Source organism: Alosa pseudoharengus, unplaced genomic scaffold, assembly GCF_046254945.1.
Source record: "Alosa pseudoharengus isolate Yale_2024_CS ecotype anadromous, Long Island Sound unplaced genomic scaffold, YU_APseudo_1.1 YU_APseudo_1.1_scf_8, whole genome shotgun sequence".
Lineage (NCBI taxonomy): Eukaryota > Metazoa > Chordata > Actinopteri > Clupeiformes > Clupeidae > Alosa > Alosa pseudoharengus.
Window position 1 is genome coordinate 7,209,275 of NW_027468870.1, and position 15,062 is coordinate 7,224,336.

The 15,062-nt window shown below is 40.7% G+C and overlaps 1 protein-coding gene across 1 annotated transcript; it reads left to right on the forward strand.

Annotated features, from left to right (window-relative positions):
* The first annotated feature begins 4,141 nt into the window (after positions 1–4,141).
* Positions 4,142–14,980, forward strand: cnot6a (CCR4-NOT transcription complex, subunit 6a). The gene is made up of 12 exons (XM_076275325.1): positions 4,142–4,220; positions 6,168–6,289; positions 6,410–6,596; positions 7,522–7,607; positions 8,218–8,319; positions 8,598–8,666; positions 9,024–9,181; positions 9,419–9,573; positions 9,758–9,912; positions 10,126–10,359; positions 10,872–11,074; positions 11,569–14,980. Exons 2-12 carry the CDS (start codon positions 6,178–6,180, stop codon positions 11,779–11,781), a joined length of 1,674 nt encoding a protein of 557 aa, XP_076131440.1. The 5' UTR covers positions 4,142–4,220; positions 6,168–6,177; the 3' UTR covers positions 11,782–14,980.
* Positions 14,981–15,062: the final 82 nt, after the last annotated feature.

Here is a 15,062-nt window from a genome sequence, read left to right on the forward strand (position 1 = left end):
CACATGTACAAGGCCCTATTGTGTCCTTATTGAGCATTCTGATGCTTCAATGAGATGCAACCGCCAACTGTGCATTTTTAAATGCATGGCTCCACTGTTCTTTGTTAGTAAAATGTTTTTGTCATGTTACACTGAATGTTTAGCTCATGTTGTGCAAAAATGTAAAAAAAAAAAAAAAAAACGCAAGGCAAATGTAAGAACTAACAAGGACAGACTATGAAGGCTTGCTGTTCAACATTGCTGATATTTGAACAGCTAGACATACCTTTACCACTTGTATCAGCTGGAGAGTATATTTCCATCATATGGTGTTGTTGGTGCACTCCTTTTCTTTTGGGCACCCTCTGGTAGTGAGAAAGGAGAGAAGGTTGTTAAAACACACCACTGAAGACCTAATCTAATAACCTGGGTAGCCTTAAATTTGACAGGCTATTAAAGGTACAGTCCTCGATTCTGACAAAGAATGGTTTATATTTGAGCTCAGCAGCTAATCAAATCAAGCCCCTCCCTTCTGTGCGCCTGAAACCATGTGATGATTGGCTGGAATAGTATATGGCCTGGGTCTGAACCACCTTGTTTCTTTCCCATTTATAGTGGCAGGTCTGAGCCAACACACAGAGCCATGAGTATGTTTAAGTGCGTACACAGAAGAGAGAGCTATATATAGGACCATGTGAAGCACTTTGTGCATAGCCTGGAAAGCAGACTCTTTAGTGTCTTCACCTTAAGTATTAATCAGTAACAAAAACGACCTATTGGATAAAACGTATAGAGAAATACATGGTCATATGTCATTGGTCGGAGGAATATTATTATAGGATCCCTGTAGGTTTTGTCAGATGTTTGAAGAGAAACCAACTCCAAAGCCACTGGTTAAAGGATTCCCTGTAAGCTTCTGATAATAAGTTAAAATCAAGCCAAGCAAAAATGACTGCACTTTTAATTTGGAATTGGAATTGATGGAATCATCACAACAAACTCAAAAGGTTCAAACAAACAAGCCTTTAAAACCACAAGCTCTTCTTTGTAAAACAACACAATATTTGATTAAAATATATATTTGATTAATATATTAAAATAATATAGCTAGGCTATTAAAAATATAATACAAAATAATAATATAGCTATTAATATAGCAATTCATTCATCCCTATCAGTTTTGTAAAACTAACCCAAGTTCTAGCAATTAAAAGAGGGCTCTCCAAAGGATTCCAGGGATTGACGAACAACATAAATTAATGAATAAATACAAAATAATGAAAATCTGCAGTGAAAAGGCCTCTTTCTGAAGTCAGATCAAGCAACGATTAAATTTCCCTTTCATTCCATAAATGTCTTCGGATAAGTCTTGATTGGAGTGACAGGACATATTTCTGCATTCTTATTTTTGGAAAGTGCATTAGTATTCTTAACTCTAGAGACATTGACTTTCAGTTGACTTGTTTTTAGTCTTGTCACAGAGAAATCGCTAAATAAAGTGGTCACGTAAATATGTTTCCTCCACAGAATGAAAAGGGTTTCAGTTGAATGATCCATTAACTCAATATCTCCTGAAAAAGGAGATAGTATTCCCATGTCAAAAACATTTTCAGTCACTGGATGCCTATTATCTCTCATTAAGGAATAGTCTAACCATATTGTTGCCTGCAAATACCTTGTTAAGCACCTAGTGCTTTTGCAGATAGAAAATGTTCTTCATTAGATGCAATCGCTGCATGGCAGAGCCAATATGGTCTTGTAGCTCAAACTAGTTGTGTCAGATAGATTCATTCATTCATTCATTCTCAATCATTCATGAGAAAACCAAATATGATGAGCAATCATGTAAAGCCCTGTCAACAGCATGCTGTTTGGGCAGAATGACAATGATTTACTTGTACATGCCTTCACTTTTCTAATCAGTTTTATCACAGATTTCATGCCTTTACTATTTACACTTCTATAATTTGTTGCTGTCATTTACTTTTGCATAATTTGTTGCTGTCTTAGGCTCTATGATTACACATTATGAATTATATGTACATGTATGTGTTTTGGTGTTTGTGTATGTGTATGTGTGTGACTGTAAATGTGTCTTATGTGTGACAGAGTCTATGCTAAAGTCCAGACGTGTGATGTCTGGGCCCCTAAAAATCACCAGAGTGAATATGTATACCTCAGTTGGAAGTGTTGTTAAACAAGTAATGCAGTATGACTCCAATGAGGTGTAACGGCCCCTCCACTGCACGTCGGGACTGCATTACCACCTCAAACGTGCATTATTTTTCTGATAACCGAACGCTGTGTCGTCCATTATCCCTTACATGCTTTCCCTAGTTTTGAGTAGGACTGTGAACAGTGAACTTGAATGCTATCTGTAGTAGCAGCTGTGTAGATTTCATGTACACCTGGTTTGCACTGGTTCAGAATACTTACTACAGAATTCCATATGCCTACAGCAAGTGTCACAACACCTGCCTGGATGAGGGTAAAGCGTTTAACCGATTAATTAGCATGAAATACACTGCTGGATCCCTGAACCTGTATTTTAGCTATAAATAGTAGCGACTAAAAATCCCTGAGCATAAAAAAGGAAGTTTAAGTCTGTTTCAAACAGCCATGGAAAATTCAGAGGTTTCTGAGCAACTTACAGTATATAAACACTACATTGAAAATAATAGTTTCAAATAATAGTTTCATTATTAATAATGTCAAATAAAATAAAGAGTGAACAGATGAGTCTTTAAACATTTCTTGAAAGTCCCAAAACTATCCCAAGAATGTATACAAAAGTAACTTAAATAATTAAATGCAAGGTGAACAGAAAGTCCCAACATCACAAAAAAACACTCATCACAGTAAACTCTTTTCACCAAAAAGGAATCACCTAGGAGTCTTGACTGACCTAGTAGAGACTGATCCCCTCGAGTTTCTCATTAGGACTATTTGGTTGAACCTATAAACTACTACAATACTGTTGAAAAGATGTGGATATGCTGCAAGGAAATGCCTTATTATTCAATTAACTCGTGATCAACTCTTAATTTAACAGTGTGCAGTGTACAAGCAGTGTAACAAGCAGAAGAACCAGGCTTGTGCCATCACAACCACTAAAAATGATCAATGCAATGCTTACGCTTGGTCTGGCATATGATAGAGGGTTAGAATGTATGGCTTTCACCCACATGTAGTCTACAAGCTACGTAGCCTATAAAATGATAGGCCTGCCTCCCTCGACAGAAATCATGAAATCAAGAAATCAAATTTGGATAAAAGTAGGCTAGGCTAAAATAATGTTTTCCGAGATGACTGACTTGATTAGTGCTTGCTTGCCTCTCCCATCAAAAGACTACATTTTCTGCTTTTTTGCAGTTTGTTCCTCACCCTTTCCGTCTGTAACCACCCAAAATGTTGGTTTCATCTGCCCTCTATCGCAGACTCTTTAAATTGCACTGTGGAGGTTTTCTTTTACAAAAGCGAATCATATTCATTTCCCTCCATAGTTTACAACAATCCTTCCGACCGTGATATGACGTAGCCAACGCCGTCAAACGCAAGGTTATTAGACCCGGAGGCAGAGTTTGCTGAAACAGAAAAAATTGCCTGTAGGCTTAGCCTAGGCTACAATATGCATTGTTTGTTGAAGAGATGGGTTCACACTTGTTTCTTACTTTACTTTTCTGACATGCACCTGTTTAGCATTACAATAAATAGGGTAGCCTACAGTGCTGAACAACATGGCAAATCAATAGCCTTCTTAATTGGCCTAGACTTGTCCTGTCAATCCATGGGGCCCAAATGTTCAAATACACAAATTAAGGACAACTTTATTCAGGCGTTGAAGGAAAAAATCCAAAAGCATGGGCTAAAATTTCTCAAATTTAACTATTAGCGTAATATGTGATAAAGCAATCATCGATTCAAACATAACTTGATGAAAATATCTATTGAATTATTCTTCCCGACAAGCGACCTATTTTGACGCTTCACAGCACGGCTCATCTGATTTCCCAGCGTAAACACTGTGTAGGCGTTTGCGCTCCGAGTATCCAATAGCGTCGTTTGTTTCAGAGAGGTTTCAGGGAGAGCCAATGACCATAAGTGTTGTTATCAGGGACCGAAAAGCCTGCAGCCGCCATGATTCTTGTTTGCTTTCAGTGAGAAACAACGCATACAAAGTGGAGCAGAAACAAAGGAAACACGCACTCGTCTCTCTGAATCGGTAACTTATGCTATTGCAGGTAAGAGCAACATAGGGTACCGAAAACGGGCACCTTTTGTTTGATTATATTATGTTATTGGGTTTGAAGATGTCCAATGTTGGGTATTGATGCGTTTAAGGGACTATTTTAGATCCACTGGTAATTTAGCTAGCACAAGAGTTGACGTTAACGAAATATTGTTTGCAAGTGAATACGGATAGCTAGCTAGCTGGCTAGCGTGTTCTTTAACAATAAGACCTCAGAGGATTAACGTTATTTTGGTCCGCTTTGAATTTATTAGCTGCAGCTTTGCAGTCGCCTCTGTTTTCTAATTTTATGATTGACGAACGAGAACATTACTTCCTGTGTTGAATCTTGTTAGCAATCTATGCGGATTATGATAACATTAGCTGATGAGCTAACGAGCTATTTAGCTTGGAAGTTAATACGTAGCGAGCGAGATAGCTAGCAATCCATGGCTTACGGTGAATGTTACATAACTCTGCTACAGTTAGCTCTATTAACTGGTAAATTTGTAGCTAGTGGAGGTTTGTGATTGAGTGGTGTAGCTCATCTAATCAAAATATTAGCCATTGAACATTAGCAGTTTGCTAGTAGTATTTTAAATCACTTTATGGACGATATAACTAGCTAGTGAAATTAGCCTACGAGCCGTTATGCTTCACGTAGACGTCCATAAACAAGTTGCATTGGCACCCCAACTAAGGCACCACGTTACATAAAATATTAACGTTACATTGCTTAGAATGATATTGATTTTATTGTAAGTAACACGCATACAGTGACTGTAGCCTATTCTAGTTTGGTAGGCTTAGCTAGCTGCTTGGCTAACTAGCCTGTTAACTTTGCTAGCCCGTGAACCTAGTTATGTAGCTAGGGTAACTCGCGATAACAAGCTTGCTAGCTAGATTGACTACTCAATATGTATGAAGCCCGAGGTTAGAGGCGTCATGTCGATATGTTTATTGCCCGATGTTGGTGAAGGTAATACAACGAGTGGTGATTTATATAACACAGCTAGGGTGTGTATATAACGAGCTGGCCTACATGCCGTTCTGTATGTTGGTGTTCAAAAAGCGTTTGCTAGCAAGTTCAAACAGACCCACGCCTGTTTTCCTGTAGCAGATGAGATGAAACTTCTCCTCGCGTCTCCAACTGTTAACTTGGCTTATTCCTAACATTACCATCGGTGTGTGAATGAGCTGTTACCTTATCAAACTGCGCTTTATTGCTGGAATAGTAAGGCTTAGGTACCCATTGGTTAGAAACCATTAGGTAACGGGAAAGAAAGCGCAGTCAATTTTGAGATCCTCTCTATCAAGTGACTTTTTGATTCCAAAAGAGGTTTCTATTAGTAGTACAGCTAGCCAGCTACTCTTTGCTGAATGCTAATGTGCCAGCCAGCTAGGTAGCTAACATGTTTATGTATGAAAGTAAGCTATTTAGCACCACATTGTGCGTTAATATCCACGATTCAGAAGAATCCCAGATACCACTGTGTCATTTGAAGAGGACCACTGAAAGGTGTCTTCCAGATTAACCACCTTTGATTTGAGTCTTATTTTTGTAGATGGCCTCTTTATGTTGCCTACCTAACAAATCACTAAGGATTATTCGGTCTGTTCGATCTTGGTGTAACTGAACTTGAAATTAAATCCCATTTGGATTTTAATGACTGGGCCTTTGAGGCTGTATCTATGTTAATTATTGCAGGGACAACTTGTGTCAAAGTGTCAATAACTATCTTTAGGCAACTGATAATTATTGAATTATTTTTAAACAGAGTCGTTGGTCTAGAATTGTGTACTGAGTTTTATTGTTATGACCTCAAAAATGATCTATAATGGAATTGCCGCAATAATCATAAGTATCCTGATGGTTAAGTCTTTGTAACTGTCTACATCTTTTTACTGAAGAGGTGGAGAGAGAAGGAAAGTTCACAACCATTTTCTGTTTTGTGTGCAGTATTGCAGGGATGCCCAAGGAGAAATATGATCCTCCAGATCCGAGACGCATGTATACAATAATGTCGAGTGAAGAAGCATCAAACGGGAAGAAGTCATACTGGGCTGAATTGGAAATTACTGGTTAGTCACTGACACTGTGTTGAGTGTTTGTTGTGGGATTATCTCATGTGTACGCTTAGATGATGGTTATGGATATATCCTGTTAAAAAGTTTGTTTTTGTGTGTGTTGTCATTTCAAAGGTAAAGTGAAGAATCTGAGTCCGTCATTATGGACCTTGACTCATCTCACAGCACTGTATGTTAGCGACAATTCCCTTTCACGCATCCCGTCTGACATTGCCAAACTACAAAACCTGGTGTACCTGGACCTGTCGTCCAATAAAATAAGGAGTCTGCCAGCCGAGCTTGGCAACATGGTGTCTCTCAGGTATGCCAAAATTGCTGCCATGACCTTCAGATGTAGTTGAGACAGGTTCACACTCTGGCATTGTTTTGTCCGAGGGTTAGTCCAACCCTGTGTGTCCTCGCATGTTTAAAAGTGAGTTAAGCATGTGTTTGGACATAATGATTTATCTCTGGGGGTTGTCAGCCCATTGCAAGAGAACACTGTTGTACCCAAACTCAAGTTGCCCAAACCAGGGAATTTTGTGCATCTACAGAGTCTGCATCACTCTGTCTTCTCAATCTTGGTCCTTCCCCAATGGGTGTTGAATGTTTTGTAATTTAGCATGTCTATTTACCTGGAGGTGAAAGGGGTGAAAACACCTTAAAACTTGCAGTGAGGGAATATCTGATGAGAACTTGAACTTAAGGGAGCTAGGCAGAGGCTACGGTCTTGTTTGTAAGGATACATTTGCCTCTGGTTTTATAGTTTATGTAATTTCTATCGGTAGTGTATAGGTGTGACAATTCCATTGAGGATTAAATGTAGTTTTTGTGAAGACAGTACTGACTGAATGTTGTTTGTTAATGCTTTTCGGCTTCACTTTGGTTCTACAGGTTATTTTTATTTGTTTTTTGTATTAATATTTATGAGGTGATTGGCACACTAACACTCATAGTAAATCAGTATTTACCCTTCAGACCCTTCGTATCTCTTGGCTGTACCAATTTGAATACAGGCTTGCAAACACAAAAATATTTGTTATCCCAGAGAAATACATTGTGATTCAATATATCTGTAGTTCTTCTGGCAACTCAAGCTTAAATTATAGCCTAATAGACTCACATTCAGATTGTGGATCTGAACAGCCCCTTGACTTGATTGCAGTTAATTATTCTTTCTTTCTTGCTTTTTGTGAAAGTACCTGTGCTCCCACGTTTCAATTTGTGATGGCTCTCCCCCCACATAGGGAACTGCTTTTGAATAACAACCAGTTGCGGGTTCTACCTTTTGAACTTGGAAAGCTGTTTCAGCTACACACACTGGGCTTGAAAGGTTGGTGTTTATTTCCTCTGGCTACCGTACACCTCACTAAACCCTATTCTCCTGTGGAGGGTTCTGAAGGATAACTATTAGTTCTGTTTTTCTGGTATTGTATCTGTAGCTTTGTTTACAGTGTGCTGTCCTGGGGACTATGGAATTGTTTTCACTAGTTTTATTATTTATTTATTTTTAAAATGCTGTTCCTTGATGTGTGTTCTCTTTAGTAATATGAATAGTAGAATATTGTTGCAACTTAGCAAGTGTTATTCTGAATTTGTGTTGTGATGAAACATTAGCAGACATATGAGCCAGCTATTCATGGTTCTCAGGCTTTGGAGATTTGAATGATTTGTGTCTGGCTGAACTAAGGAAGTAGGAAGCAGTTATTATGATGAATTGCATATAACAACATAACAGTGTTTCCCATACATTGACTTATTTGTGGCGGCCCACCACAATATCAACATTGACCACCACACAATGCGCTAATTTGTTAAAAACTGTTGCATTCAAGTTAATTCGGCAACCCTACCACCACAAATAGAATTTAATTCTGTGGGAAACACTGCATAATGTATATGTTGTCAGAGAACTGAACTTGTGTTGAACCGTGTATGTACAGGGAACCCACTTGCACAAGAAATCTTAAACCTCTACCAGGAACCGGATGGAACGCGCCGGCTATTGAACTACCTGCTGGACAATCTTGCAGGCACTAAACGTGGTGAGTTGCTTAGCCTTGCACTTCTTTCCTCGTGCGTCACATGAAGGCTCATGTTTCTGATGTATGGCTCTGCTGGAGATGTCTGTGTAGCCCTGTGTAGGCATAGTTGTTGTTGTTTGCCTTGAAACAGTATGACCGTGTGGAGAGGGGGGGCGGGGGGGGTCAAATTGGCGCCATTGAGTGGTTCTGTGACCCTCCCAGTGGGTGCTTGTGCTGGGAGAGTGTAGTTGTTGCTGCTGGACAGCACACAGTGACTGAGTCTCTCCTTCTCCCCTCAGTGTCCACTGAGCCACCTCCTCCGCGCTCCTGGATACCGCTGCAGGACCCAGACAGGACAAGACCAACAGGTACCGCTCATAGACAGTCTCCTGCTCTTTTTGTTCAAAATCATTTTTGGTTAGGAAATATGTTCTTAAAAATGGACACCTGTTTATATCACTGATCCATTGTTTGCTCATTAAACATAGACAGTATCCTGCTTAGTGAAATGATTCATGACCAGATGATCTAAAACTAAATCTAAACTATTTATCGCTTTTTGATGGATGCGTTTTCTGTTCATGACTCAAGTCATAGGCCACCTGAACTGGGCTCCCAGCGGTCTTGCTCTGTGCCGTGCCCAACCCAACATGTATGAAAGTACAGGTTGATGTGTTTGATAACGTTGTGATATGAATCATTTCATTCCCCTCCTCCCTCGGCAGCCCTGTTCTCAGTCATGTGCTACAATGTGCTCTGTGACAAGTACGCCACCCGGCAGCTCTACGGCTACTGCCCACCCTGGGCCCTCAGCTGGGACTACAGGAAGAAGTCCATCATGCAGGAGATCATGAATTGCAGTGCAGACATCATCAGCTTGCAGGCAAGCTTAAGTTTATGGCCACAGTTGTGCTGGAGTCTCTGTTGTGGCATTTTTCTTAAATCACTGAACAAATACAAAAACATGGCATTTGATATTATATTAAATTGGAAATATTATATAATTTTCATGGCACTGAGTGTATCTGGATGTGCCAATTCATGTAGATACTTCAGTAGTAATGATACTGGCTAAGCAAGCAATCTCATGTTGATCTTGTGTGTTTTGTTTCGGTCACAGGAAGTTGAAACTGAGCAGTACTACAACTACTTCTTGGTGGAGCTGAAGGAGCAGGGCTACGAGGGCTTCTTCAGTCCAAAGTCACGAGCCAGGACCATGTCCGAGTCTGACCGCAAGCATGTGGACGGCTGTGCGATATTCTACAAAACCGACAAGTGAGTCCCGACACCGTCCACTCTGCTTCATCTACTGCACTGTAACACACATGGCACCTTTTATGCTGTGCGACTCCAGCTCTCTTGTAGAGCCTGGGTCACGATGTGTGTTTGTTTTTTTTGGTTCTGATTTATTTTTTCATGGAATAATTTGTCTATCCATCTTTCCTGTCAATGATTTCAGGTTCAGTTTGGTCCAGAAACACACAGTGGAGTTCAACCAGTTGGCCATGGCTAACTCAGAAGGCTCCGAGGTCATGCTCAACCGAGTGATGACCAAGGACAACATTGGTGTGGCAGTTCTTTTGGATGTTCGCAAAGAAGTGATGGAACAGTCTGGTAAGAATTGCTCTTGTCCCAATACTCCTTTCCTGGATATTAATAAGGTTATGGTATTTAGACATTTTTATCCAAAGCCACTTAAAACATTAGAATATCAATGAACAAACGATGCTAAGCACAACACTGAGAGCACACGTTTGTCATAACTGTGGTATGCTTAGTGGTTGACAGAACAGCGGCATCCTCCTAAAATAATCTCCGCTCCCTTAGCCGGCAAGTCTCTGCATGGCATAGAGAAACAGCTGCTCCTGGTGGCCAACGCCCACATGCATTGGGATCCAGAGTACTCGGACGTCAAGCTGGTGCAGACCATGATGTTCCTGTCCGAGGTGAAGAACATCGTGGACAAGGCCACACGCAGCCTCAAGCTCTCCTCCGTCTCTGGGGAAATCAACCCCATCCCCCTCGTCCTGTGTGCTGACCTGAACTCTCTGCCCGACTCCGGTGAGTCGCACTGACCTCTGCGTGTGAACTCAGTCCCAGGCAGAGATTTCTTCTGGTTTTCCCCTGTAACAGGTGGCTTGTTTAATAGCCACATGACTAAGGCTGGTGAATTTGGTTTGGGTTCAGTGTATTAACTTAAAGGTATACTGTCACCAGTGTGACGGGAATGTTGGAAAATTAATGTTCTAAAGAATATCTGGGTTCATTGAATTCAACATAGAATTTTAGAACCTTGAATTGTTGAACGGAATCTTATGTTAGAATGTTCAAAAACCCACACCTTTTTTCTAAGCTCTGCAGCACATTCATACATGGATGGACATTAGTCATAGTTGACGTAGAATACATATACTGGACAAGACAAATATATTCCATAACACCTATATAAGTAGGTGAATGTTGGGGTATAATCTACTGCAGTGTTTACAGTGAGTGTGTATTTTGCTCTCTTGGCCGGCGCAGCTTACAGCCTGAGGTATGCCTGGCCTTACCAAGTGCTCTGTGTGTTACAGGTGTGGTGGAGTACCTGAGTACGGGCGGAGTGGACAGCACACACAAGGACTTCAAGGAGCTGCGCTACATTGACTGCTTGACAAACTTCAACTGTAATGGCAAGAATGGCACGTCCAACGGCAGGATCACCCATGGCTTCAAGTTGAAGAGTGCCTATGAGAATGGTCTGATGCCTTACACCAACTACACATTCGACTTCAAGGTGAGACCCACAGATTATGCCACACTTGTTCAGTAAAGACCAACAGTATGTGCTGAAATGGGACATTAGCCATTGTATTGTTCAATATAAAAGCAACAGATGATGGAAAGTCTTTAATATTTGATGCTAATACTTAATAGTCTGGCTTCATAGTACACTCATTAAAGTGTGATTGCAGTGCTGTACAGTATCCAGACGTTCTTGGCACTTAAAGCTTGTATCAAGTTGCTTTCATGTAAATGACTGGTTAGTTATGAGTCATGTCTGGAGCTAGCAACAGTAACTAGGAGACTTTCGTTTTGATCTGTTTTTATTATATTTTGATTCCCCTTGAGTCATAGGTAGATTATATCTTATGTACAGATACGGTCTTCAACACTGGTCTCCAATATCCAATCCAATGTCATTGGGCCTTTTGTGCTAAGTGGCATTGAGATGTTTTGACTAATTAACCAGCGGTGTTTTCAACCCTCTTTCCCCTTCTGTCTTTGCAGGGCATCATCGACTACATCTTCTTCTCTCAGCCTCTGCTCAACGTCTTGGGTGTGTTGGGGGCCCTTGATGGCCAGTGGCTCTCTGAGAACAATATCAGCGGCTGTCCTCACCCCCACGTCCCCTCCGATCATTTCTCGCTGTTTGCACAACTGGAGCTGATTCTCCCCTACCCACCCTCAGTCAATGGAATCCACCTGCCTGGACGCAGGTAGTTCTCCGAGCCACCAGGGGGAGCCACACCACACCACACCACACCGGGGGCCTCTTCCTTTGCCGCGGGGCCAGGGGTTGCAGACATCTGAATCTTGCGAGAGCTGTGTGGTATGGCTAACTCGTCAATTTCCCAATGGATTTTAACTGAAACGGACGCTAAGGTCAATCTTTTCTGTATCACCTTTTTTCTGGGGCACAATTTTAAGAGAAAAAAATGTTCTATACTTTTCACACTGTATGTAAATGTAGGGGTCCTGAGTATTCCGTGTAAGTTTACTTACAGAAATCGAAGCTTTTTAAGAAAAATAACGAAAAAACATAAGGCAATACCTTAAGTCACATGCAGGGCTTTTCATAACTACAGTCACAACCTACCTGATAACAATGAGGTATTCTGGAACATGCCATCCCAAGGCCAGTTAAGACCAAGCAGCTACTTTAAATGGGGGGACCATAAACCAGCCGTGTGACTGAAATAAACAATAACCTTTACCTTTACCGTCTCTTATCACATCCAGTCAACCCTCCTCCCCCTCACTCTCACACTCTCACACACACACACACACACACACCTCACTCAGACACATACACACTCTCAGACACACACACACACACTAATCCGTTTTGAAGATCATCTGTAGTGTACGAGGCCCTGAGGCGCTGGTCCTGTTCTGTTTTTAAGTACACACTGGTGCTGAGCCCAACATCTTGGGTGCGACAGGCCTTATGCGAGCTGACGCTCACGATTTTAATTGGAGTAGTGGCCCAGAATTTAGTAATCGGGATCATAAAAGTCACTGTTTTTGCTGTTCACTTGAGTTTGCTTCTATGATTTGCTTTTGTCTCTTTAAGAAAGAAAAAAACAACAAACGCTTTTTTGTCTGATTTTTAATCCTCCTTTTTCTGTCTTTATTGAAGAACCCTATCATGCTAAAATCATGCCCTTGGTTGATGTCTTTTATGCTTGTCCTTAGCTGTTTTTTATGATTATCTGGATGTACTGCCACTGACCTGTCCCTCACCCCTGCCACAGCCCACTTCCCCCCCGACTCAGGCAAATCTCTTCTTTTTAAGAAAATGTGTTATTTTGGTCTGTTATATGTAACTACTGCTAAATCTCAGCTGTACCCTCCCTTTCCATATAGTGCCATCCTATGCATTCTACCATAAGGCCAAGGGTAAAGCTCCCAGTCCATCTGCTACTGTAAAAAATCTTTTCAGAGGCTGAGAGGAACTAAAATGGACTTTTTCGTTGGTTGTTGTCCATGTGTTTTTGACTACCGTTTGCTTTGGAAGCTATTAGATTTTGCATCACCATAGTGGCACTGTAGTAAATAGCCACCCAAAAATTCCGATTCGCAGCAATTGTACACATGTCTCTCTCTCTCTCTCTCTCTCTCTCTCTCTCTCTCTCTCTCTCTCTCTCTCTCTCTCTCTCTCTCTCTCTCTCTCTCTCTCTCTCTCTCTCTCTCTCTCTCTCTCTCTCTCTCTCTCTCTCTCTCTCTCTCTCTCTCTCTCTCTCTCTCTCTCTCTCTCTCTCTCTCTCCCCCCTCTTTTTCTTTCTTCCCTGTCTCTCAATCTCCCTCTCTGTCTCTTGATCTTGGTCAGGTTATTTTAAAAGTAAATGGATTGACAAGCACTTAATGCAGATCACTGGTGCAGCTACTCATTGTTTTATTTTTGAAGTTGTGTGGGTCTTTTTTTTTGCCACAAAGCAACAAAACAAAAGCAAACTGAATGATTTTTTTTTCACCGAGTACTTTAAAAATGGTGAAAGGGGGGGTACTCCTGTCCCCCTCCGGTGTCTTTGTTTTTTTCTGTCCCCCCCCTTCCCCCTCCCTTTTCTGTTTTAGCTTCATTTCAATACAACTTGTCTGGTTATTATATTGACTCTGGTGGTGTTGTGGTAGCAGAAAGAGATTTTTGTAAAGTGTGAATAAATTATGTATCTTGTTTCCTTTCTTTGACATGAATTGTGTTGATGTGTGCATCATGATTGATATACTAGTCAGTGTTTTTTCTTTTCATTATGCTCTTTTTTTCTTTTTGTTTTGTTACACTCAAACCAAATTTTTGTAAAGTTGTTGGCACACTTAATATTAGACTTATGTGGATGCTAACTTGACTCAACATATTTAAAGGAAAAACTTCACTGAGAGCTTAGAGGAAAGTCACCAAGAAATTCTCATTGTCGCCAAAATAATTTTTCCAACATTTTGACGTTAAGCTTTATGTGATGAGAACCTATTGCATCAGCACCGAGTTTGTGGTAGTTTTGTGATGTTTCGAATGCACCCACGTCATGCTAAAAAAAAAAAAGCTTAGGACCGTAAAGTCAAAGTAGAAAGAACATCTGTTTATTAACTCATACGCTTTATTTGCCCTGTCTGGTGGTATAACATAGAGGGCATCTTGGTAGTGGTTGTACCCAGCTGTTCTCTCTTTCTGCTTTGTAGCGGAGCTGTGCAGAGAGCACCCTGGGTCACTGGCAGGAAGAGCTAGGCGCCCTGTGCCACAGACACGCTTGACCTCTTGTAACACACTAGCTCCTATGCAGTATTCTTGCTTCTCAGTATAACCAATCATCCAGTCCTTCCCTTACCAAGCTTACGGTGTAATCAAGTGCAGCAAACGTGGTCATTTAAAATCAGGCTATCATGTCAACATCCCAGAAAACCTTGCAATAATAGTCATCATTTTTAACCATTTCCCAAGATGTAACAGATTAATTTCTGTCTGGATTAGGCTCAAACGCCTAGCTTTGCCACTGATCTTTTTCTTCTTAATACGCCATTTGACTGACTTTTTTTATTTTCTCTGTTATAGTAGAGGTAGTCGTGGAATGGTATAGATGGCCAGCTGAAAGTCCGTAACTCCATACGTAATGTCACTATATAATGCACTGGACCAACTCTTGTTTACCATTTGTGGAATACCAGCAAAACACTTGCACAATGTTTTGAAAGAATGTTACATAAATATATATAAAAAAAGAGTATAGTTATTAAAAAAAAATGGCAGCTGTTTTTAAATTGATTATTAGGAATTGTAAAGAGACCTAATGGTGAACAAGGCATTTTCAATCTGTTACCCTCCAGTTTTCTTGGTAGTGATGTGTTTATAACAGGGTCAGCTTGTTTCCTCTACTCCTCTGTATTTTTTTTCCTACTCTTGGTCAAATAAATTCTATATGTTTCAGCTCCCTCTCTCCTCATTTTGCTTGGTCTTATCCACTGTGAAAGCCAGTCTTTCATGTGCTAGTCTCGCATGAGATCTTCCC